The sequence below is a fragment of the Symphalangus syndactylus genome, chromosome 17 (assembly GCF_028878055.3).
Source record: "Symphalangus syndactylus isolate Jambi chromosome 17, NHGRI_mSymSyn1-v2.1_pri, whole genome shotgun sequence".
Taxonomy (NCBI): Eukaryota; Metazoa; Chordata; class Mammalia; order Primates; family Hylobatidae; genus Symphalangus; species Symphalangus syndactylus.
The window spans coordinates 44577152-44603487 of record NC_072439.2 but is presented as its reverse complement, the minus strand read 5'-3'; the positions used below and the strand labels follow the sequence as shown (position 1 = coordinate 44603487).

The 26336-nt window shown below is 38.7% G+C and overlaps 1 protein-coding gene across 1 annotated transcript in view; it reads left to right on the top strand.

The window, feature by feature from the left end:
• The first annotated feature begins 5279 nt into the window (after window positions 1–5279).
• The window catches only part of ADAMTS20 (ADAM metallopeptidase with thrombospondin type 1 motif 20), a 201467-nt gene continuing 180410 nt past the window's right edge, over window positions 5280–26336 (top strand). The window contains exons 1-2 of the mRNA XM_055249241.2: window positions 5280–5671; window positions 6232–6593. Of these exons, the coding sequence (XP_055105216.1) occupies window positions 5581–5671; window positions 6232–6593 (453 nt within the window). The 5' untranslated portion in view covers window positions 5280–5580. The remainder of the gene's footprint in view (window positions 5672–6231; window positions 6594–26336) is intronic.

Here is a 26336-nt window from a genome sequence, read left to right as displayed (position 1 = left end):
ATACTAATCAGCCATAAAAAATGAATTAATGGCTTTTACAGTGACCTGGATGAAATTGGAGGCTATTATTCTAAGTGAAGTAACTCAGGAATGGAAAACCAAACATCGTATGTTCTCACTCACAAGTGGGAGCTAAGCTATGAGGATGCAAAGGCATAAGAATGAGAAGATGGACAATGGACTTTCGGGACTCAGGGGGAAAGGGGGGAAATGGTTGAGGGATAAAAGACTACAATAGGGTGCAGTGTATACTGCTCGGGTGATGGGTGCACCGAAATCTCACAAATCACCACTAAAGAACTTATTCATGTAACAAAACACCACCTGTTCCACAATTAACTACGGAAATAAAAAAAATAAAAATAATAATAGTTGTACTATAGTTATATATGTAATATGTGAACATTAGAGAACACAGGATTAAAGGTATGCAGAAATTCTCTTAAAAAAGAAAAAGTTTTGAAAAAAAACTTCAAATTATGCAAATTTGATGAAAATAAATTTGGGAACCTACAGTTCCCAAAACACTCAATGGACTCCAAGCACAAGAAACATTAAGAAAATCAAGTCAAGTCTTATTGTAATCAATTTGTACAAAACTAGTGACAGAAAAATCTTAAAAGTGTTCACAACAAAAAGATACCCTATTGCAGAAGACGAGTATAACAGATTTTTCATTCATGACATATTTTTTTGTTAGAAAAAAATCTAGAAAGAAGCAAGAAGACAATTAATCAATGTCTTCAAACTACTAAAAGAAAACCTACAGCTTTCAGCATAGAATTCCATACTCAGAAAAAATAGGCTTAAAAAATAAAGATGAAATCAATACTTTTTAAGACATACAAAAGATGAGAGAATTCATTATCAGCATACTTACACTATAAGAAAGGCTAAAGGAAGCTTTTCAGGGAAAACAAAATTGATGTTAGATGAAAGCAGCTGTTTAAATAAAATTGCAACAATGCAATATGGGATTTATAACATATGAAAAAGTAAAAAGTAAAAAGATTGGAAGAAAGAAATTGAATTGGCATACTATTACTTGAAGATAGAGATAAGCTAAATATGTATACTATAAATCCTGAAATAACCACTTATATAACAAAACAAGGAATGGAGTAGTAAAGGAGATTAAATAGAATCAAAAACATATTAATTTAACCCAAAAGAAGACAGATGATGAAGAAAAAAGGAATGAATAATGATAGGACAGATAGAAAACAAATAGCAAGATGATAGACTTGAATGTAACTATATAAATTATTACATTAAATGTAAATGGTATAAATATCCCAACTAAAAGACAGAGATGGTAAGATTGGCTGATAGTATGCCCAATTATCCCTAGGTTATATACATCTTAGTATTTGTATTTATTCATTTAATGAATATTTAATTTATTTCTATTTCATAGGGGGAACAGAATTTGGTTCTGGTGATATAATTTAGTATTAAATACAGATAAGTAAATATACAATTAATACAGAGTGTAATAAGTGGCTGGGTAGAAGAGTTTGATTTTTCTCTGCATTCCTGGAAAGAATGACAATGTTTTAAAATTATTAACAAAATGACCACAGGTTGCAGTGCTTTAATTACACTGCTGGATAATTTTCATACCCATTAGAATATATGAAGAGTTTCTACTAAGCAATTGGCTATTTACAATTACAAATGAAGCAGTATCTGTGGAGTCTTCTACAAAACCCACTTTGCATTTATTATTTATCTGTTTTCTTCCTGTACTAGAGCAGAGGTTTTCAACTGGGGCCAATTTTGCCCTCGAGGGAGGTTAGGCAATATCTGGAAATACTTTTGGTTGTACAACAGGGGTAGGGTACTACTGGCATCTAGTGGGTGGAGGCCAGGGATACTGCTAAACATACTACAAAGCACAGCATAGCCTCCAATAACAAATAATTATCCAACCCCAAAAGTTAATAGTGCCTTGGTTGAGAAACCTTAAACTTCAGTGGCCAACTAATCCTAGTTTTCAAAAGACTTCCCAGGTTTCAGCAATTAAAATCTTGCATCTTAGGAAATTCCCCAGTCTCAGGTAAATCATGAAGTTGACCATTCTAATTCCTACCTATTAATATTAGAAAAGCAGTATATATTCAAAGAGTTGTTCCTTTTAGTATAAACATTCAGTATTCCATAATCAGCACGAATATGCATTGAGAACATAGTTTGTTCAGTATTATGTCAAGAATGTTACCTGTATTGTCTCTTTTAATCATCTTAACAATTGCACGAGATTACTATTATTAACTTTATTTTACAACTGAGAAAAAGTAGGCTTACATTAGGCAAATTGTTCAACGTTATACAGCTGCTTACAGTAGAATTAGGATTATAAAGCAAGGTCTGTTAACCCCTAAGTATAGTGAGAATATTTCTCCTTTGCAGGATTGAATGTATTTTCTCCACATTGTGCCAAAAACTGATCGCATGGCTTGTGTTTATAATGATTAATGTCTCAATTACAAATCAAACAACATTTTATTAATTATTGTATTATATTATATTACTATTATTATTTTTAGAGACAGGATCTCACTCTGTTACCCAGACTGGAGTGGTAGCGCTATCATAGCTCACTGTAACCTTGAGCTCCTGGGCTCAGGAATGATCCTTCTGCCTCAGTCTCCCCAGTAGCTAGTTCAACAGGCAAGTGCCACTATGCCTATTTTTTTTTTTTTTTTTTTAAGAAACGGAGGTCTCACTGTGTTGCCCAAGCTGGTCTCAAACTCCTGGCCTACATGATTTTCCTACCTCTGCCTCTCAAAGCACTGGGATCAGGTACCACTTATGGAATTCCTCTGACATACCATTTAACTTAGCTATTACCTCCACAAAGCTCAGAGAGATTATATAATTCACTCTGGATTAGCATCAAGTTAGACCCAAATCTCTTTGGTTTCAAATTTCATACATTTCAAAGAATTCCATAAGTGATAGCTCTAATTATCAATGTGAGGAAATAGTTTGAATTAAATGGCATAGATTAGCTTATTCATGACATTTTCATTAGCAGAGTAGGAAGAAAGAAGAGAGATAATGTGAATATCATAACATTTATAGCTCAGTATAACGAAAAAGCATTTGGAGTCAGAAAGGATTAGTAGAAATTACTGTATGAAGTGTAGCATCTATCTTCTATGAAATGTGGAAAACAATACATTTTACTGAACACTGTAAAGATAATAATGATATAGTATACACATCCCACATACCTTGTCATTTATTTGAAAAATGATGCTGGGCACTGTGGCTCTCGTCTGTAATCCCAGCACTTTGGCAGGCTGAGGAGGGTGGATTATCTGCAGTCAGGAGTTCGAGACTACCCTGACCAACATGGTGAAACCTTGTTTCTACCAAAAATACAAAAATTAGCCAGGCGTGGTGGTGAGTGCCTGTAGTCCCAGCTACTTGGGAGGCTGAGACAGGAGAATTGCTTAAACCCAGGAGGGGGAGGTTGCAGTGAGCCGAAATCATGCCATTGCCCTCCAGCCTGGGTGACAGAGCAAAACTCCATCTCAAAAAAAAAAAAAAAAAAAAAAGAAAAAGAAAAAAAAAATCCCTCTCCCCATTCTTAGAGCAAGCTGAAAATCAAATGCTTGATTGTAAATACTTCCCTGAGTTACAAACATTCAGTGATGGAAATGAAATATCAAGTTTTCCCTGTAGTCAGCAATGAGATCGCCAATTAAACAGGTGCAGTTCTATTTTCTGGTATTTGTAGGAGAGAAGGTATGGCTCCTAATGTGAAGACATATTCAGAGCTGCAATGTAATTAAAATGACTCAATTATTATGTACTGAAGGTAACCACTAAATAGACAGGTGTGAGTAAAGTCCATTTTTGTTTTTTTGAGAATAATACTATGTTTAGCTTGGGAAAAATGTCCCACCAGAAGTCTATAATTCTTTGGTGAATGAAATGTCACTTGTGAGAAAAGAGTACAAAAGAAGGGGAATGATTATGGAAGAATTACCATCACCAAGCTGGGTGATTTCCTTGGGAGATGTAAGATTAAACCCTCTTTCATTGAACAAGATTGTTCCACATTTGTGGTGAACAACAGATGACCAAGTGTATGATATAAAAGTGAAGAGGCATGCCATCAGAGGTCAATTCAAAGAGTGTAGCATTTCCACTGTTGAGAGCTCAGAGGAGGTAGGGCAGTCAGGAACTAAATTAAAAGTGTTTTCCATTGTGTGTATGAAGATTTACTCATATACTCCTTTCCTTCTTTTCTCATATTCTTTCTCTCCCCTGGTTGGATTTCAAGACAATCTGACTACTCCCACCAGCTTTGCTTTCATACTGGATATAGAGAAAAGTAATTATGTAACCTGCAAATCAAACAGGTGGATTTGGGAAATGAGAAACCGTACTAAAATAATTGCTTTCGGCTACCACCGAGGTGCATTCAATTTAACTGGATTCAGAGCCACAGTAATTGCAGAGGAGGATAATTGTGAATATACGGGATTATTTGTATATTATAAACAAAGTGTATATGAATACTGTGGAACTAACGGCAAAAACTCTCGCAGGCAGGGCAGATCCAAGTTTTGGGGTCTTGACGTTTATACAATTTTGGAGGGCTCTTGATACAAAATTAAGTACAAATATGAATATTAGAAAGAAGAAAAATAAACCACAGTAAGTTACTAAAACTTTGGAGACTCAGATCCTTTTCTGAATTTATTTCGGCAATTGTCAGAAGTGCTTGTGTGCAAACTCGGCTTCCTCGCCCCACCTGTGGCACTCCTCAACTCTCGGCAACTCCCAGCACACACAGGTGCCCATGCAAGGGAGGCCGGGTCACTGAGCTTCATTGGTAGCATCCTCTGCCCACAAGAACTTCAGTTGTAGCTTATTTGATTTTATTTGAGAAGCCTAAAAGTACCGTGAAACATAAAAAACAGAAACTTTCTATCTGATGCTTGTCATTTCATCTAAGAGCTCAAAACCCTAGGCACCTTTCACGTACGCAGGTGCTTGCATCTCGCTGGGTTTCATAGGTCCGGAGTTCGTGGCCAGCCGGGCCTTGGGGCTACTCAGCCAGTTGCGCGCCCACTGGGGCAGCAGGAGGGTACCGCAGTCCCCTTGCGGCTGAGTGGAGAAGGGAGGGGGCTGCGCGAGGAAGGGCGAGCAGGGGCCGCGCCTCCCGCTGATTGGCCGGCAACAGCCCATAGGGGCGGGCTCTCCCCGGTGCTCGCCGGTCCGGGGTGGCTATATTGGCACCATTCCTGCTAGGTCGAGTTGCTTCCCTGCGCCGAGCTGAACCTGAGCAGAGAGTTTCTGAGGGCAGTGCGGGCGCAGGAAGGGGAGTGAGGCTGCAGTGCGATGAAGCAGCGGCTCAGCGAGCGGAGACAGGCGGTGTGGCCAGACGAGCCGGCCCAGGGCCCGCGCTGCTGTTCCCTAGGCTGCTGAGGCGCGGAGAGTCGCGGCCGGCGCGGAGAGCGGCGGGCGAGAGGGAGGAGAGGGATCGAAGCGCGAGGGAAGCCGGCTCGGCTGCCGGCGGCTCTGGTGGGCCTCCCCGATCGGGGTCCCCTGGGTGGAACCATGTGGGTGGCCAAGTGGCTGACTGGGCTGCTCTACCATCTCTCGCTCTTCATCACCAGGTCTTGGGAAGTTCACTTCCACCCCAGGCAAGGTAAAGTCACCGCGAGACGCCTTCAGCGGCGAAGTGGGGACGCGGGGCCCGAGTGGGACATGCGGGTCGAGGGGACGAGCGGCTCAGCCCGTTGGGGAACGCTGGCCCTGCTGGAGCTCCCGGGACTCCCGGACCAGTCAGCCCGAGAGGTCGCGACTGCGCCGGGTTTCGAGGAATCGCGCGCGCCTGAGACGCATCGCACTCCCAGGACCAGACGGCGGGGGCGCAAAGGGCAGGGGGGCGCGTGCACCCGGAGGGAAGGAGTTGGCGGCTGCGGGGAGGTTAGGAGGTACTGGGGAAGGAAGTGGGTTGCTTAGGGCCGTAAGTGGTAGCGTCTTTGCTTGGGGAGGGTAGGGCAAGTCGGGGGTGTGGGAAAGCAGAGCACTAACAGTCCCAGTGCACGTGTGTGTGTGTGCGTGCGCATCAGCATGTGTGCATTTGTCATGCCTCTGGCTGTACTGGGACCTGGGACCTTTAGCGGGGACGTTTGGTGGAAGAAGTTTAGAGTTGGACAATGAGGAACGCGTGGGAGCTCACTGGTCCTGTCGCTGTGGTTGCAGAAGCCCTGGTGAGGACACTGACCTCCTACGAAGTAGTGATCCCAGAGCGGGTCAATGAGTTTGGAGAAGTGTTCCCTCAGAGCCACCACTTCAGCCGGCAGAAACGCAGCTCCGAGGCGCTGGAACCCATGCCGTTCAGAACCCACTATCGCTTCACTGCCTACCGGCAGCTCTTTCAGCTGAACCTGACCGCCGATGCATCCTTTCTGGCCGCCGGCTACACCGAGGTGCACTTGGGAACCCCGGAGCGCGGGGCCTGGGAGAGCGACGCAGGGCCCTCAGACCTGCGCCACTGCTTCTACCGCGGCCAGGTCAACTCACAGGAGGATTACAAGGCCGTCGTCAGCTTATGCGGAGGCCTGGTGAGTGTCCTCGGGTCCCTTGGCATTTTCTTGGGATCCAGGCAAGGGCTACATTCAGGAAACAGGGCCTTGGGTTTTCGATTTGGTGGCTGATGACCCTGGAGTTCAGGTTGGGCTACCAGAAGGATTAACACCAAGCCAGAGGCAACTCCTTCGGAAGGCTCTCGTGGCAGGATAAGCAGGTCTCTGCCTGCTGGGCAAAACCGACCCTCTGTGCAACGCTGATGAAAGATGCTCTTTCAAGCATCTTTCTTGAAAGTGTCAGACGCTGGAGTGGTGATCAGGGAGTGGCCTGTGATGGAGTGTGGTTTCCAACTGGAGGGCAGGCTGTTTGACTCAGATGTACCCTTTCGTAGTCCTATTGGGGCAGAATCCCCTGGATTTACTTAAATAAGTTTGTTTCTGGAATTTGATAGAAGGAAAAGAGAATGAATATACATAAAATGAAATGGCTCTCACTGGCAAGGTCTGAATAGGAAAAGTTTGTTTTGTTGATCGTATGGGGATGGCCTGTGAAGTAGAGTAGGGAAGAGGTTGAATCGGTTTAAAATGCATCATACTTGAAAACAGTCTATCTACAAAGATCTATTGGTTATGTCTATTATATTTTTGTGGTGGTAATCAGTTGACACATAGCTACACCAACCATAATGTGATATAAAAGTATCGTTTTATTGGTAATAAAGCCACAATGTCTGTGGTTTCATCTACCTTCATACTTGAAGGAAATGCTCAGTATCAGAGGTTAGTGAAAATAAAGATGTAACTTTTTTCCATCCAAGTTCATGGAACGCCAGGGTAAGGACAGTTGTTTTAAAACATATATAGGCTCACTTCATCAGTAACTCCTCTGACAAATACATATTCAAGAAAAAACAAGAACTAGGAATTTGGTTACAGGATTCTACAGTTCGTAAGTATCTAGCTTTTGTTTAGCAGATACATACTTTTACAAAAGATACTTCTGGAAAGGTGTTCAAAGATGTTTTTAGAACATCAACACTGTTTATTCTCTGATTAAATAAAAAATTGATAACATTTCTCTGCAGTTCATATATAATACTCCTTTGGCTTAACTGATTTAAGATGTCTTCCTGGATGTGAGCTCTTTTTCAAGTGATTATCTTGAGTTGTTTTTTACATGAAATGGCTAGAACCGTTTCCTTTCTTTCTTCCATGTAAAATACTTGCAACATCACAGTGGCAGAATCACACTCTAATATTTACATAGCCACCTATACTTCAAAGGACAAAAAAATTCTCCGTTCTGAAACCTTTCTAAAATAACGTTTAGTTTGTCTGGAAAATCCTAGACTTGCTACCACAAATTTGTCATGGTCAATATGTTTTCTCATGGAAAAGCATTCCAGATGGGAAGGCATTATAGGGAATGCTGTTCCTGCTCATTTTGATTCATAATGTTGATGTAGTTAAATTATTATTCAATATCCTTTTTAAAAATTTTTAATTTTGTGGGTACATAGTAGGTATATATATTTATGATCAATATCCTCTGTTTGAATTCAGAAAGCAGTTAAAGATTTTTGAGTCATAATTTTCTAGTCACTGTGTCAGTTTGGATGCAGTTGCCCAAGTCATCATCATACTTTTTTTGTTTTATAACCTAGTTCATTTTGTTAACATATCTAAAAATTAATATTAATGTTTTTATAATGTTATGTGTGGAGATTTATTATTTCATCATTTATGTGGATAATTTAATGTATCATACAATATATTATGTGTAAGTTAATCAGCAATGTTTATCTTCTTTAGCAATGTACTCATTAATCAAAAATGAAATCAATCATTTATGTTATAAATTTTATAATAAAACATTCAGAACAAAATTATTTAATTTAGTTGAGGGATTACTAGAAACTACAAACAAATAAAATTATTTGTTCTGAATGTTCTTTTACTAAATTTTTGAAGAGGAAGAATCACCTATAAGAGTCATACTTTCAATGGCAAGTAAATAATCCCATTTATGTAGTTTGCTTTTGATTAACTTATTGATATCATCAGAAGTTATTGATAAAACATTTAAACATTTCATACCTCCATAGCTTAGCTTTATTTTACATAATTTCTCTGTATTTGCATAAGGCTTAGTTGCATACTTCAATCATTGTAGAGACAGAAATTTTCCAGTAACGCCGGAAATAACTAGAGGTATCAAGATCTACATTTTTTTCGGTAGTGTGATCATAACCAATTGTAAGTCTAAATTACTGATGAGATTAGTGACTTTTTAAAAATTTTGCATTTTTTTGTATTAGCACTAAAACGGATATTAGCTACTTATTTATGATTATATATATTTATTTCTACACTGACTCTACGATTAAATTTCTTTGGATTAATAGTTTCATCAAATAATAGAACCTAGTAGATTTTAGAATCCATTTGTAATTATACCAGATTCCCCTTTTTAGTCTCAGATCAGCCTTTAGTCTTTGTATCTAGGTAGATTGTAGTATCCGAAACCTGGACCAGCTGAATTGTTTGCAGATCAATGTTGATACAAAGCTTGGAAATTCCATAATGCTAACCTGATGGCCCTGCTCCTACTTGCTTCCTAATTTCTCTTTGCCACCTTGTGTACTTGATATCTGGCTTTGGCCTTTCAGTCCATTAAACATTAAGGTTGAAGTTTGCTGAAGGATTCTCAGAGCCAGTCTTATTAATTTAGAGATGTTCTCTTCTTTTTCTAGTTGCTTTTTGCTTTACTTTAGTTTTGCTTTTAATCATAAATGGATGTTGTGTTTTATTAAATGTTTTTCCTGAATATATTGAAATGAGCATCCAATTTCATTTTTTTTTCTGCTAGTGGGTATTGTTTTATATATTGGTGGATTCAAGAATTCATTGACCATTGATAGAAACTGACTATATACAGGGTCATAACGTGTTATGAGGTCTTTGTATTGTTTGGCAGAGGGGTGAGGAAATTGTACCATCCTTCAGTTCCTCAAGTGTCTGGTGATGTTCTTTGTGCCATAATTTCATTGTACTTTTCTGTTAACAGCAGCTGATTTCTGGGCCTGAGAACTTATGGCCTTTTTTCTCCTCTGCTCACTGGTCTTGACTCATCCTCCTCTGGGCTCTCACTAGTGCTGTATATCCCTCTGAATTCTGGCTGTAATATCCATTTGATTTCTTGTCTCAGTGATTCATTGTGCAGCCTTCAAATACAAAGTCCTGCTGCATCACTTTCTCCAGGTAAACTGGTTTGGTCATGCTATTGCTCTTCTTGCAGACTTCTCTAAAGGCCTCAAGCCCTCTATGGCATTTGAGAGTCAAGAGGGATTCAGTTCCTCTCTTTGTCGAACTCTTCTACACCTCTAAATTTGATATGTGTAGGGAACTCTTTCAGAGGGTTCCTTCCTTGAGTCCCACATAGTCAGCACCCTAGAACACCTCTTCGGGCAGTCCCTTTGAACAATGCAATATGCCTTCTGTTTCTGGGATTTTAAACCCCCAGTGGAGAAGTTAATGCGCATACATCTTACCATCTGTTTTCTTTGCCTCCATTGCCTTTTTTTCCCCCCAGTATCTACTGAGTTCCCTTTTCACATCTCATTTAATTGACCTTTTGCCTTTCCATCTTCCCAACTGAGGTAGACTCTCTCCTTCCCTTCTCTGGTGGCGTCGAATGTGGCTTTTAGAGAAAAAGAATGAAAAACAAATCAAATTAATATTTTCAAAATATCTCCGTACAACCATTTGTTAAAGTTGATACCCCAATGTATTTATTGATTCCGTTTAGTTGTTAGTTTTGAATTAACCCCAAACATGTGAACTAATACTTTCTTTTAATTTCTATATGGTTAAATTTCCCCTACTTTTAGAAGTTTTGGTATTTATGTTTTTCTCTGAACCATAACTAGTATTGTTTAGTTTTTTTCCTAAGTATTTTGAGCCCAAGAATCAGAAGAGTTGAAGAGTCTGGCAGAAATTTTCTTTGTTTAACATGTATATAATTCTTGCTTTTCTAATCTTTTCTTCTCTATAATTTTTATTTCCCATAAGTGTAAGTATTTATTCATCCCATAATTCAAACGTTTCTGAACAGAGATTTATTTATACATTTCCAAGATCTGTAAAAGGTATAAAAATGGAACCGAATAATAACATTATCTATAAGTAATGTAATGGCTAATCAAGCTCTTTGTTTTTAATCCACTGATAGGCTATCTCACAGCATGTATAGTTACCAGGACTTAATATCCCTATAACCAACTCTAAACTTCTTTTTTATGGTCATATTATTTATCATCTCATAATGTTGATAAATATTCTTGCCAAAGTATTTAGAGATCAGTATTTAATAAGTTGGCATATACTTGTCAGGATGGAATTGACAAACTTTACACAGGCTGTTTCTGACAATCCCTCATGCTTCTGGTAGCCCTTTTCTCGTATTACCTAGGGTGTTCACGTCTTCCTAAGGTCCTCAAGGATTAACTCAACTGCCTAGACAGTTAACTTCACTATTTCTTGGTGGGATTTGAGGCAATGCAGTCTTTCTGGTTGAAGGAAACAGTTTCCAGATGTCATAAAATCAGACATTGCATCTGACTTATACAGTATTCTCATGGAGTAGAGCTTGTCATGGTTGTGTGTACTTTTGAAGTTTCTCACATGAACCATTCTGCAACATGTCAAGCATTACCTCTCTGATGACTGATTATTGAGTTGCTCTAGTAACTTCTTGTTCAGACAGAAAATAAAAATATAGAAACTATCAATAGTGTTTTTACTGTTTTTTGTGTATTCTGGCAAAATTTTAGTTTTATTATTTTCCAAACTTTCTATTTTCCTAGAACTAATATAGCCTTGGATTATTACACATGCCATTCTGTATTCATATTTTTTCTTATTGGGAAAACTAATAAGAACCCCTTTTGGTTATTCATGTACTTGCTGCAATACTAGTCAAACAGCAGTACGGAAAATTTCCTATGCTGTTCTTTTAACATTCTAGTGTGTGTTAGTCCAGGTCTTTCAAGAGGCAGATGCAAAGATAAGATTTTAGTTAGGGGAAGTGTCTGTGTTAGAGAAACTAAGGAGAGAGCTGGGAGAGCTATGTAAGAGCTTATGTAAGAAAAAAGGCTTACACAGGAAAAAAAGGATAAGAATGTTGGGTAGTAGCATCCTAGGCTGCTGGGCAGTCCAAGCGAGGTTGAGCAAAGCCATCCTTGAGCCAGACTTGGCCAGAACAAGAGTCCATGGCTCTCAAGAACAGGTCTGCCATGGTATCCCTACCATACTCAGTTACTGACAGGGAGAAGTCCTTGGGAGCTATGGCCAGGGTGCAAACACTGTGATGGATTTCAAAGTGCCCTTGCTAAAGTAGACAGCATAAAAAGTGCTGTGTAAACTTTGAGGAATGGAATAATTAAGGAAGGAGTGATTAAGAGAGTTGTGAGACCTCTGCTGGGCAAGACTTCTCAACTGGACTTTGAGGAATGAATAAACGTGGATATGAAAATTCAAGGACTTCTTGTGGATCTGTGCAGCTGAAAAACAGGGTAGATTGGGTAGTGAGAGTTTAAGGCCAAGGAATCAGACTGTTAAGGTCCTGAAATGCATTGTAAAGGAGTGAGGATTTGAACAGTATGTAGTAGGTTTGTTCAATGTATTAGGAGGCACAGCTCCTCTTATGCAACATTGTGCAGGATACAGGGGAGGCAGTGAGTCACTGAGAAGACCAGTGTTGTAGTCTATTACCCTACTGCGGGTAAGGAAGAGAAGCTATTTAAAGTAATGTTGCAGTGGGGAAGGAGAAGAGTGGGTACCTATGGAATGTATGCTACTGCAGACCAGTGCTTCCTTACTGGGAGCAGTTTTGTCCCCCAGAAGACATTTGCAATGTCTGGAGACAATTTTTGTTGTTGCAACTGTGGGTCCATTGAGGCGAGCATGCTACTGGCAGAGCATGGGTAGAGGCCAGCAATATCCCACAATGCACAGCACAGCCCCCTACAACAAAGAATTATCAAGCTGTCCGTAGTGCTGAAGTGGAGCAGCCTTGCGGGAGACCCCTTAGAATTCTGGAGCATTGGTGAAGGAGACCAAAAAGGTTTTAATGACTCTGGCTTAAATGACTGAATGATCTTGTGGCTGTTAACCAAAAAAGGCGATGACAGAAGTGGCAAGAAAGGTAATTATTCTGGAGACACTTGTTTGATTCTATCACAGATTTACTCTAATTTTCATAATTGCTTGAATTTATATTTGCTCTTCTCTCTGTATAGAACATCCTTTCCCTCAACCTCCTAGCTATCCTTCCTGATCCATTTTGAGCTGCCTTCCTTTTTCCCTGATCTTCTCTTGGCAAAATTTACCAGGGCATCCTTACTGTACCAGTTGACATTTTATGCACGTGTACTCTCATTACATATTAAATTAAAGCTATGTGTCTGCATTTCTATTTCATTTATAGAATTAGAAGGTAGAAATGATAGTCGTATTTCTTTTAGCACCTAATATAACATACAGAATTGCTCAATACATGTATTATGAGTAAGATAAGCAGCTAACTTTTATTTATATATGCCAGATATTTAGCTAGCTCATCTTTACATCAGTCATTCGATGCAGAAAAATTACTTTATCAATTTTAGTTAAAGTGCTTGGGCATATTTAAGAAATTTTGTATTGACTAAATTTTTTCCGATGATACCTAAGTTAATTGTGTTCTATTTATTAGTTTATTCATTTGAGCTTACATCACATCCTTGTTTTTTGTGGCTTTATTTCATTTTTTTCATTTGTATTTTCTTTATGCTGCAGATTGACTTAACACGTTTTATTTTTAAAGGCACATGAAAATTCCCAAGGATTTGCCTCAGTGAACTTTCTTTTTATTTATTTATTTATTTATTTATTTTTTATTATTGTACTTTAAGTTTTAGGGTAAATGTGCACAATGTGCAGGTTTGTTACATATGTATCCATGTGCCATGTTGGTGTGCTGCACCCATTAACTCGTCATTTAGCATTAGGTGTATCTCCTAATGCTATCCCTCCCCCCTCCCCCCACCCCACAACAGTCCCCGGAGTGTGATGTTCCCCTTCCTGTGTCCATGTGTTCTCATTGTTCAATTGCCACCTATGAGTGAGAATATGCAGTGTTTGGTTTTTTGTCCTTGCAATAGTTTACTGAGAATGATGATTGCCAGTTTTATCCATGTCCCTACAAAGGACATGAACTCATCATTTTTTACGGCTGCATATTATTACATGTTGTATATGTGCCACATTTTCTTAATCCGGTCTATTGTTGTTGGACATTTGGGTTGGTTCCAAGTCTTTGCTGTTGTGAATAGTGCCGCAATAAACATACGTGTGCATGTGTCTTTATAGCAGCATGATTTATAGTCCTTTGGGTATATACCCAGTAATGGGATGGCTGGGTCAAATGGTATTTCTAGTTCTAGATCCCTGAGGAATCGCCACACTGACTTCCACAATGGTTGAACTAGTTTACAGTCCCACCAACAATGTAAAAGTGTTCCTATTTCTCCACATCCTCTCCAGCACCTGTTGTTTCCTGACTTTTTAATGATGGCCATTCTAACTGGTGTGAGATGGTATCTCATTGTGGTTTTGATTTGCATTTCTCTGATGGCCAGTGATGATGAGTCTTTTTGCATGTGTTTTTTGGCTGCATAAATGTCTTCTTTTGAGAAGTGTCTATACATGTCCTTTGCCCACTTTTTGATGGGGTTGTTTGTTTTTTTCTTGTAAATTTGTTTGAGTTCATTGTAGATTCTGGATATTAGCCCTTTGTTAGATGAGTAGGTTGCGAAAATTTTATCCCATTTTGTAAGTTGCCTGTTCACTCTGATGGTAGTTTCTTTTGCTGTGCAGAAGCTCTTTAGTTTAATGAGATCCCATTTGTCAATTTTGGCTTTTGTTGCCATTGCTTTTGGTGTTTTAGACATGAAGTCCTTGCCCATGCCTATGTCCTGAATGGTAATGCCTAGGTTTTCTTCTAGGGTTTTTATGGTTTTAGGTCTAACGTGTAAGTCTTTAATCCATCTTGAATTAATTTTTGTATAAGGTGTAAGGAAGGGATCCAGTTTCAGCTTTCTACATATGGCTAGCCAGTTTTCCCAGCACCATTTATTAAATAGGAATCCTTTCCCTATTGCTTGTTTTTGTCAGGTTTGTCAAAGATCAGATAGTTGTAGATATGTGGCATTATTTCTGAGTGCTCTGTTCTGTTCCATTGATCTCTGTTTTGGTACCAGTACCATACTGTTTTGGTTACTGTAGCCTTGTAGTATAGTTTGAAGTCAGGTAGCATGATGCCTCCAGCTTTGTTCTTTTGGCTTAGGATTGACTTGGCGATGCGGGCTCTTTTTTGAACTTTCAAGTAGTTTTTTCCAATTCTGTGAAGACAGTCATTGGTAGCTTGATGGGGATGGCATTGAATCTATAAATTACCTTGGGCAGTATGGCCATTTTCACAATATTGATTCTTCCAACCCATGAGCGTGGGATGTTCTTCCATTTGTTTGTATCCTCTTTTATTTCATTGAGCAGTGGCTTGTAGTTCTCCTTGAAGAGGTCCTTCATGTCCCTTGTAAGTTGGATTCCTAGGTATTTTATTCTCTTTGAAGCAATTGTGAATGGGAGTTCACTCATGATTTGGCTCTCTGTCTGTGGTTGGTGTATAAGAATGCTTGTGATTTTTTACATTGATTTTGTATCCTGAGACTTTGCTGAAGTTGCTTATCAGCCTAAGGAGATTTTGGGCTGAGACAATGGGGTTTTCTAGATATACAATCATGTCATCTGCAAACAAGGACAATTTGACTTACTATTTTCCTAATTGAATACCCTTTATTTCCTTCTCCTACCTAATTGCCCTGGCCAGAACTTCCAACACTATGTTGAATAGGAGTGGTGAGAGAGGGCATCCCTGTCTTGTGCCAGTTTTCAAAGGGAATGCTTCCAGTTTTTGCCCATTCAGTATGATATTTGCTGTGGGTTTGTCATAGATAGCTCTTATTATTTTGAGATACATCCCATCAATACCTAATCTATTGAGAGTTTTTAGCATGAAGGTTGTTGAATTTTGTCAAAGGCCTTTTCTGCATCTATTGATATAATCATGTGGTTTTTGTCTTTGGTTCTGTTTATATGCTGGATTACATTTATTGATTTGCGTATGTTGAACCAGCCTTGCATCCCAGGGATGAAGCCCACTTGATCATGGTGGATAAGCTTTTTGATGTGCTGCTGGATTCGGTTTGCCAGTATTTTATTGAGGATTTTTGCATCAATGTTCATCAAGTATATTGGTCTAAAATTCTCTTTTTTCATTGTGTCTCTGCCCAGCTTTGGTATCAGGATGATGCTGGCCTCATAAAATGTGTTAGGGAGGATTCCCTCTTTTTCTATTGATTGGAATAGTTTCAGAAGGAATGGTACCAGTTCCTCCTTGTACCTCTGGTAGAATTCGGGTGTGAATCCATCTGGCCCTGGACTCTTTTTTGTTGGTAAGCTATTGATTATTGCCACAATTTCAGAGCCTGTTATTGGTCTATTCAGAGATTCAACTTCTTCCTGGTTTAGTCTTGGGAGGGTGTATTTGTCGAGGTATTTATCCATTTCTTCTAGATTTTCTAGTTTATTTGCATAGAGGTGTTTGTAGGATTCTCTGATGGTAGTTTGTATTTCTGTGGGATTGGTGGTGATATCCCCTTTATCATTTTTTATTGTATCTATTTGATTCTTCTCTCTTTTCTTCTTTATTAGTCTTGCTAGCGGTCTATCAATTTTGTTGATCTTTTCAAAAAACCAGCTCCTGGATTCATTAATTTTTTGAAGGGTTTTTTGTGTCTCTATTTCCTTCAGTTCTGCTCTGATTTTAGTTATTTCTTGCCTTCTGCTAGCTTTTGAATGTGTTTGCTCTTGCTTTTCTAGTTCTTTCAATTGTGATGTTAGGGTGTCAATTTTAGATCTTTCCTGCTTTCTCTTGTGGGCATTTAGTGCTATAAATTTCCCCCTACACACTGCTTTGAATGTGTCCCAGAGATTCTGGTATGTTGTGTCTTTGTTCTCGTTGGTTTCAAAGAACATCTTTATTTCCATCTTCATTTCGTTATGTACCCAGTAGTCATTCAGGAGCAGGTTGTTCAGTTTCCATGTAGTTGAGAGGTTTTGAGTGAGTTTCTTAATCCTGAGTTCTAGTTTGATTGCCCTGTGGTCTGAGAGACAGTTTGTTATAATTTCTGTTCTTTTACATTTGCTGAGGAGAGCTTTACTTCCAACCATGTGGTCAATTTTGGAATAGGTGTGGTGTGGTGCTGAAAAAAATGTATATTCTGTTGACTTGGTGTGGAGAGTTCTGTAGATGTCTATTAGGTCCACTTGGTGCAGAGGTGAGTTCAATTCCTGGATATCCTTGTTAACTTTCTGTCTCGTTGATCTGTCTAATGTTGACAGTGGGGTGTTAAAGTCTCCCATTATTATTGTGTGGGAGTCTAAGTCTCTTTATAGGTCACTGAGGACTTGCTTTATGAATCTGGGTGCTCCTGTATTGGGTGCATATATATTTAGGATAGTTAGCTCTTCTTGTTGAATTGATCCCTTTGCCATTATGTAATGACCTTCTTTGTCTCTTTTGATCTTTGTTGATTTAAAGTCTGTTTTATCAGAGACTAGGATTGCAACCCCTGCCTTTTTTTGTTTTCCAGTTGCTTGGTAGATCTTCCTCCATCCTTTTATTTTGAGCCTGTGTGTCTCTGCACGTGAGATGGGTTTCCTGAATACAGCACACTGATGGGTCTTGACTCTTTATCCAATTTGCCAGTGTGTGTCTTTTAATTGGAGCATTTAGTCCATTTACATTTAAAGTTAATATTGTTATGTGTGAATTTGATCCTGTCATTATGATGTTAGCTGGTTATTTTGCTCGTTAGTTGATGCAGTTTCTTCCTAGCCTTGACGGTCTTTACAATTTGGCATGATTTTGCAGTGGCTGGTACCAGTTGTTCCTTTCCATGTTTGGTGCTTCCTTCAGGAGCTCTTTTAGGGCAGGCCTGGTGGTGACAAAATCTCTCACCATTTGCTTGTCTGTAAAGTATTTTATTTCTCCTTCACTTATGAAGCTTAGTTTGGCGGGATGTGAAATTCTGGGTTGAAAATTCTTTTCTTTAAGAATGTTGAATATTGGTCCCCATTCTCTTCTTGCTTGTAGAGTTTCTGCTGAGAGTTCCGCTGTTAGTCTGATGGGCTTCCCTTTGTGGGTAACCCGACCTTTCTCTCTGGCTGCCCTTAACATTTTTTCCTTCATTTCAACTTTGGTGAATCTGACAATTATGTGTCTTGGAGTTGCCCTTCTCGAGGAGTATCTTTGTGGCGTTCTCTGTATTTCCTGAATCTGAATGCTGGCCTGCCTTGCTAGATTGGGGAAGTTCTCCTGGATAATATCCTGCAGAGTGTTTTCCAACTTGGTTCCATTCTCCCCGTCACTTTCAGGTACACCAATCAGATGTAGGTTTGGTCTTTTCACATAGTCCCATATTTCTTGGAGGCTTTGTTCATTTCTTTTTATTCTTTTTTTCTAGACTTCCCTTCTCACTTCATTTCATTCATTTCATCTTCCATCGCTGATACCCTTTCTTCCAGTTGATTGCATCGGCTCTTGAGGCTTCTGCATTCATCACGTAGTTCTCGAGCCTTGGCTTTCAGCTCCATCAGCTCTTTTATTTACTTCTCTGTATTGGTTATTCTAGTTATACATTCATCTTATTCTTTTTCAAAGTTTTTAACTTCTTTGCCTTTGGCTTGAATTTCCTCCTGTAGCTCAGAGTAGTGTGATCATTTGAAGGCTTCTTCTCTCAACTCGTCAGTCTTTCTCTGTCCAGCTTTGTTCCATTGCTGGTGAGGAACTGCATTCCTTTGGAGGAGGAGAGGTGCTCTGCTTTTTAAAGTTTCCAGTTTTTCTGCTCTGTTTTTTCCCCATCTTTGTGGTTTTATCTACCTTTGGTCTTTGATGATGGTGATGTACAGATGGGTTTTTGGTGTGGATGTCCTTTCTGTTTGTTAGTTTTCCTTCTAACATACAGGACCCTCAGCTGCAGGTCTGTTGGAGTTTGCTAGAGGTCCATTCCAGACCCTGTTTTCCTGGGTGTCAGCAGCGGTGGCTGCAGAACAGCGGATTTTCATGAACTTTGAATGCTGCTGCCTGTTCCTTCCTCTGGAAGTTTTGTCTCAGAGGAGTACCCGGCCAAGTGCGGTGTCAGTCTGCCCCTACCTGGAGGTGTCCCCCAGTTAGGCTGCTCAGGGTTCAGGGACCCACTTGAGGAGGTAGTCTGCCCGTTCTCAGATTTCCAGCTGCAGGCTGGAAGAACCACTACTCTCTTCAAAGCTGTCAAGACAGGGACATTTAAGTCTGCAGAGGTTACTGCTGTCTTTTTGTTTGTCTGTGCCCTGCCCCCAGAGGTGGAGCCTACAGAGGCAGGCAGGCCTCCTTGAGCTGTGGTGGGCTCCACCCAGCTCGAGCTTCCTGGCTGCTTTGTTTACCTAATCAAGCCTGGGCAATGGTGGGCGCCCCTCTCCCAGCCTTGCTGCCACCTTGCAGTTTAATCTCAGACTGCTGTGCTAGCCATCAGCGAGACTCCGTGGGCATAGGACCCTCCTAGCCAGATGCGGGATATAATCTCCTGGTGTGCTGTTTTTGTTTTCGCCCGTTGGAAAAGCGCAGTATTAGAGTGGGAGTGACCCGATTTTCCAGGTGCCGTCTGTCACCCCTTTCTTCGACTACGAAAGGGAACTCCCTGACCCCTTGTGCTTCCTGAGTGAGGCAATGCCTCGCCCTGCTTCGGCTCGTGCACGGTGCGCTGCACCCACTGTCCTGCGCCCACTGTCTGGCACTCCCTAGTGAGATGAACCCAGTACCTCAGATGGAAATGCAGAAATCACCCGTCTTCTGCATCACTCATGCTGGGAGCTGTAGACCAGAGCTATTCCTATTCGGCCATCTTGGCTCCACCCCCCTTGTGGCTTTATTTCTGTTGCAATTATTGTAATTACTGCTTTCTATGAAATATATTTAAGCTGTCCAACTCATACTGATATGCAGAGGAAGAAACACATTGTTCATTTTTTTTAGCAAATATTTATCAGTCATTTATTACCTAACAGCCACTATTAGGTTTTAGTGGTACAATTATGTGTTTTCTATTGGAAAAATATTGTGTTTATTAATTACAAATATGCTTATGAGCTATATAATTTATAACTATAGTAAGAACATGGAGAAGGTATACTGGATCTTGACTTTCTCAGCCCAAAGGTGATGCAAACCAATTTTATGTATATTCTATTGAGGAGAACTAGTTGCCTGGTTCTACCTAGATGTAAAAAAGACTGGAAAATGAGGGGCATTGATTTTTCTTAGGAGAAAGAAAGAACACCCATATTGGTGATCACCAATAGTCTTTACTACAGGCTGCCCTTCTGTTCACCAAACAGATCACACATGAAACATACTCATCTTGTCTATAAGGGGAAAACTCAAAGTTCCCACAGGGGCACTGACTCTGGCTCAATGTCCAGGATCTCTGGATAATGCAGTCTTCTCCGTAAAGTCAAGATGTGGCTCTTTGTAGCTTGGAAAAATATGAATTAAAAAGATAAATTATCTTCAGCTACCAGCCAAGTATACAGCATGACTAGCGTGACTGCAATCCTGACCTCAACTTGCTACAGAAAGAAGAATAGGAGACACCTAGTAGTCACTGATATTTAGCAGTTTTTGACTCCTGAAGAGGAATTGTGGAGACTCACTACTCTGGAAGGAGGGGAGCTCCTTGATTACTTTTCTTTCTTTTCTTTCTTTGAGACAAGACCTTGCTCTGTTGCCCAGGATGGAGTGCAATGGCATGATAATAATTCACTGCAGCCTTGAACTCTTGGGCTCAAATACTTCTGATTCAGCCTCCTAAGTGGCTGGGAACTATTGGCACACACCCCCACACCTGACCAGTTTTTTTTTTCTTTTTAAAAATTTTTAGTATAGATGGTGTTCCCCTATGTTGACCAGACTGGTCTTGAACTCGTGGCCTCAAGCAGCATTCCTGCCTCAGCCTCCCAAAGTGTTGGGATTACAGGCATGAGCCACAGTGCCCAGTCCTTGGTTTTGGCTGGGATCCTTGGATCTCAATTGCCCAGATCCTTGGTTCTGCCTTCTGGAATGGTCTTGTCCATCTTCCTCCATGGCCACATCTAAAATGGGGTCTCAGGAGGATGTTGTCTTGGGCGAGCTTCAAGAATGCTGGGGTAATTCTGAAAGCCTATAGGTTATTTTACAATGAACTCCATCAAAGGCTTTTTCAGTCCAGGCTAGTGTTTTCTTTGACAGTATAATCCCTCTAAAACTTAGTTGGCTTCTGACAGCAGATCAAGTTTTGATAATTGCTTCAAGTTAGTTTTCTGTGACAGTTGCCAAAGCCTAAAAGGCATTTATTTTAAATCTTTTAATGCCAAGAACTTATTATAGGGAAAAACCAAATTTTGAATTCTCACTTTACTGGTAAACCAAATAAAATTCCAACTGTACTAAAGTAAAAGAAAATGACAGTATATTGTAATTTTTAGGTAGGGAAAAATACAAGAAATAGCAAATGAAAAAAATCAATAGATTTGCCCAAATAATAATTGAAGAGTACCATGTCAAAATAATTGTAAAAAAATTTAAAAATAAACTAGGAAAATATATGCTACAAATATTACAGTTGGTCTGGCATATGTATGGCTTGTGTCCCTCTAGATATTATATGTATTTTTGTGTTTGTTTTAAAGTAATATTGCTTTAGAATATTTTGACAATATATCATGAGTATGTTTCCGTTATAGACATACAAAATAGTTTTTAATGATTTCTTATTATTTTAAATTTCTCATTGTTATGATTTTTGATTTCATATTTTCACGGATATTTTGGAGACAGTTTTGGAGAGGCCATCTGAGGACCACTATGCAGACCCCACAAGAACGTGGCCATTTCTTTGACAGTTCTTTCCTCTTTTTAATTAGTTCATATGACTTCATAACACCTCAGTGCCCACAAGAATGAGAAATATTACAGAATTTGCTGCATGTTATCAAGGCTGCTGGGGCACACTATTTGAATTTGTGTCTTTTGGATACATAAACCTTGGGTAGATGAGTCCAGAGTCTTTGTTTTATTTTCTCGATTTGAATAGGCCAGGACTTGGCAGGAGACCAGTCCCTTTTAAAAAAGTAAGGTACCAGCAACGTATTTATTTCCCTTTTATTGTTTCACTTTTATACTACAGATCTGGAATTGTCTCAGAATGGGGAAGGTAAATAATGCTGCTAGAAAAGAGAAGAACAACTAATCTTAAAAAACGGAGCAAAACCCTTACTATGAATTTTCTGTTTTTTGCATCTGGAGCTAATTCTTGTGTTTTCTTTATATCATTGATTCATTCATTTATTCAATGTGTGTTTGTGTATAATATACTATTTCCTAGGCATGATTAATGGTGTTATAAGTAGAAACTGTCAGAGAGAGAAAACTTTTTACATGTTTACTTATCCCCAAATAAAAATTAATCTCAGAGTTCATATTTGTGGTCTTTGATTACATAATATTTATACTCTGCCAGTGGTAAAAAGAGTGGCTGTCACATTTGTGTTGTCAGTGGAGAATTTTTCATCTTGCTTCAAAATACGTTCAATTTCAAAACAATTATTGAAGCTCCTATTATTAATGTCACTTAAACACACATTAACCTTCCTAGGAAATTGGGTAGATACAATTATTTCAATTTTGTTTTACAGACAGTGGAACTGAAGGTCAAAGATATAAAGTAATTTACATAAGATTCTATGAGTACAAACCCAGAACTCATACCTAGGCTTTCTTCTTATATATCATCATACTGATTCTTATGATATGATTTATGATTGAAGATGGAAAAACTAAGTATTTTAGTCAACACTTCAGCAGTACCTTATTTCCGAATGTTCTCCAGTTGACAGTGTTTAATGTGATAACTATAAATGGTTTGGGAAAAGAGTTCAAAGCGTTTGTATTTTGTACTTGTTATTACCCTTTAATGAAATCTGAGAGTACCTTAGTGGTTGTAGCAAAAGTACATGTATTTGCTATGTATTTTGAAAAAAATATATGGATGAATGCCATGATACTGAAATAAGAACATTTTGGAAAAACAATTTTATAGAATCTTCTAAACATATAAAAATTTTGGTCTATTAGAATAAATTGGAGCCAGTTGTATAGTCACTTAACTGCCTTTCAAAACAGCTTGGCAAATAGAAGATCGTTACTCTAAGTAATCAAGAAACTCCTACCCAAGTGAAAACTAGTTTTGCTGCTTTTAATAGTCATTGAAAGAAAGTGTTGGGAATTTGATTGGCATTTATCATGAATCAAATTGCAGGGCCCATCTGCAGATAGGCATGTTGCTAAAAATATGGCATGATCTAAATGCAATTCTATGAACCACCTGTTTTTTTTTAAGTCTGCTAATTCCTTGCTGAGTTCTTTCCAAGTTAAAAAAAAATCTAAAGTGCTTCCTTAGGAGCCTTTAGGCAAAGCTCTAATATTTTAATTATTTGAACAAAAAGTCCACTGCAATGGGGTAGGTTATAGAAAAATCAATGGGGGCAAAATACTTCTAAGTCTTTCATTAATAAATAAAAAGGACAAGTATTTATCCTCAGTTTGAGGACAAATATTTGCCATTGTTTTTTAACTTAGTGTTTCCAAACATACAAGCTTTCATTTAAGTTATAAAGGCGATACTTTTTAAAGGCTAGAGTGTTCTAGCACAACTTAAAAGGAGGTACAGATGGTTTCTGGATAGAATTACCTTTTCTTCTTACATGGGAACACAGATTGGACCCATGTGCAGTTTTATTGGCATATTAAAATAGTACCTCCTAGTCAGAGTTTGAGCCAAAAGGAGCTTAAAAGAATTCTGTGGTTGGCTGGGCATGGTGGCTCACGCCTGTAATCCCAGCACTTTGTGAGGCCGAGGTGGGCAGATCACGAGATCAGGAGATCGAGACAGCCTGGCCAACATGGTGAAATCCCATCTCTACTAAAAATACAAAAAATTAGCCGAGCATGGAGGCAGGTGCCTGTAGTCCTAGCTACTTGGGAGGCTGAGGCAGGAGAATCACTTGAACCCGGGAGGTGGAGGTTGCAGTGAGCTGAGATCGTGCCACTGCACTCCAGCCTGGCGATAGAGCAAGACTCTGTCTCCAAAAAAAAAAAAAAAAAAAAAAATATATGGTTAATATAAGTACTTTTAATTTTGCTTGAAGATAGTGTGATGCTATTTAAAGTGGCTTTGTAGGTACAGTTAGTTGAGTAAACAAGCTGCCTCATGTCTATTAGTGTGTTTTGTCAAGATAGTATCACATTTTCCCTCTTCAGCATGCTTTTTAAAAAAGGCAGAAAAGGATCTTCCATGGATCCATGTACTCAGGTTTCAAAACAGTGTCTTTGTTACTTCTTATAAGTATGGGTAAAATTAGTTTTCTAGGAAGGCAGAGAATGCTAGAGTATTGGTGTTTGTTGAAAGTAAGTGATTTGTAGTTATCTTTAGAAAATAGACACTGGTAGAATTAGTGAAATATGGTAGGGTATCGGCCCTAGAAAAGTATCTAAGAAATAGATAAGAATTCTTAATATTTATAGCTTTGCCTTTTATTTTATAGACTATAATTTCAGTGCTTTATAGTCAGTATGTCTGATGGAATTTCATTAATTTTTGAACTATTTAAAAAAGTGTAATCCTAACACATTAGCACACTATATAACGATGTCTAAACATTTTACTTTTCAGCATTGAAAGAAAACCATCATATAACTATATTCCAGACATGTTGCAAGAGTACAATAACTTAAGAATATTCATTAAGGCCTGGGCGTGGTGAAACACCATCTTGGCCAGGCTGGTCTTGAACTCCTGACCTCATGATTCACCCCCCCTTGGCCTCCCAAAGTGCTGGGATTACAGGCATGAGCTTTGACTCTGCTCCCCACTCCCACTTTTATTTGAATTCTTTAATGATTAAATGAACCCTTCTCAGAATCTCAGTGCACCTAAAATATTAACAAAAATACAAAGTAAACCATTTATATTGAAATATAGTTATCAAGATATTAAAAAATTTATGTATCTTTTATTAGCACCTTAAATAATAAGATCTAATGGCAGACTAATAACTACCTTAATTTTGAAGTGTTGATAAGCATAAACAATATTTTTAGATATTTCAAACATCATCATGTGATGAAAATATCTGTGCTTTCTATTGACAACCTTACTGGAATTTGTAGACTACATTCAAATTTAGCATTTCTTTCATGAAGTAGTTTATAGGTTAATTATAATTAGGTTAATGATAATAAGGATGTAAATTTTTTTCTCACCCAAGTTTATGGACTCCTCTGACAAAAATCCCTGCAAGCAAGAGTCTTTATATTCTAGGTCTAGCCTAAGTTTTCAAATTTATGCCCTACTTTTGCTTAACATAAACTGAGCTTGCAAAGATAGGAAATAATAGCTTTCATGGTTTAACAAATATCTACTGCTTACCACATGTGCCTAGATCTCAGTCTCTTCAGCAGTAGAAATTCAGGGATAGGTCACTGCTTATTTGAAGACTTGTGTCTAGTGGGGAAGAATAGTTTTAAATAGCAGACAAAACATAAATGCAACACATGATAAATGTGCTAAAGAAATCAAGCAGACGTAGTGTGTTTTTAGGAGTAGGGATGGGTATGTGGTTACCTAGAAAACTGGTCAAGGAAAAACTTTCTGGGTAGTTGTTATTTGAGCTGAGACTTGAAGGATGAGATGAAGCCAGCCAGACTGAGTGTGATGATGCAGAGGTAGAGGTGAAGGGTGGGAAGTAGGGAAACATTTTAGATAGAGGGACAGCATGTAGGAAGCACGATGCCATACCTAGGCTATCCTACATGCACCCAGTTTCTCCCACTTCTATCGGCACCATTCCTAATAATCCTTTTAGAATTTTTTCAGTAGTAACCAGGCAAATAGAAATATTTAGTTTTTGGGTTTCTTCCTTTATTATGCAATAGTAGTGAAGTATTCATTCTGTTTAGTAGTTTTTTTTTGTTTGTTTTGGTGTAATGCTATGCATTGGAGTTCTTTCTGTATCACTGCACAGAATGTTTTCTCTTTTTGTTTGTTTATAACCTCAAGGGATGCCATCACATAGTTGTGTCAAAGTTTATGTAAACAGACTCTATCAATGGACTTTTGAAGTAGTTCCGATATTTTGCTATTAAAAACAATGTTATGGTTAATAACCTTGTTAAGTGTATTATTTCACACATGCAAATGTATAGTATTTGTAGGATAAATTCTCAGAAGGGGAATTGCTGTGTTAAAGGGCAAATGTGTTAAATATTGCCAAATTGCTTCACATACTGATTGTACTGATTTATATTTTCAACACTAATGTATTAAAGTATTAAAGTACCTATTTTCCCACAGATCAAAACAGCACAGGCTTTATTATTTATAGACTATTCTAAACACTTTTTCCATTTTGATGCTTTTGTCTGTGCTGTTCTTTGCACCTGGAATGCCTGTCACTTAGCTTGGCCTGTTGGAATACTATCCAGTCTTCATGACTTTATACATAGTAGTGGAGAGAGAAAAATGACCCATGGAAGGGAAACTTTTT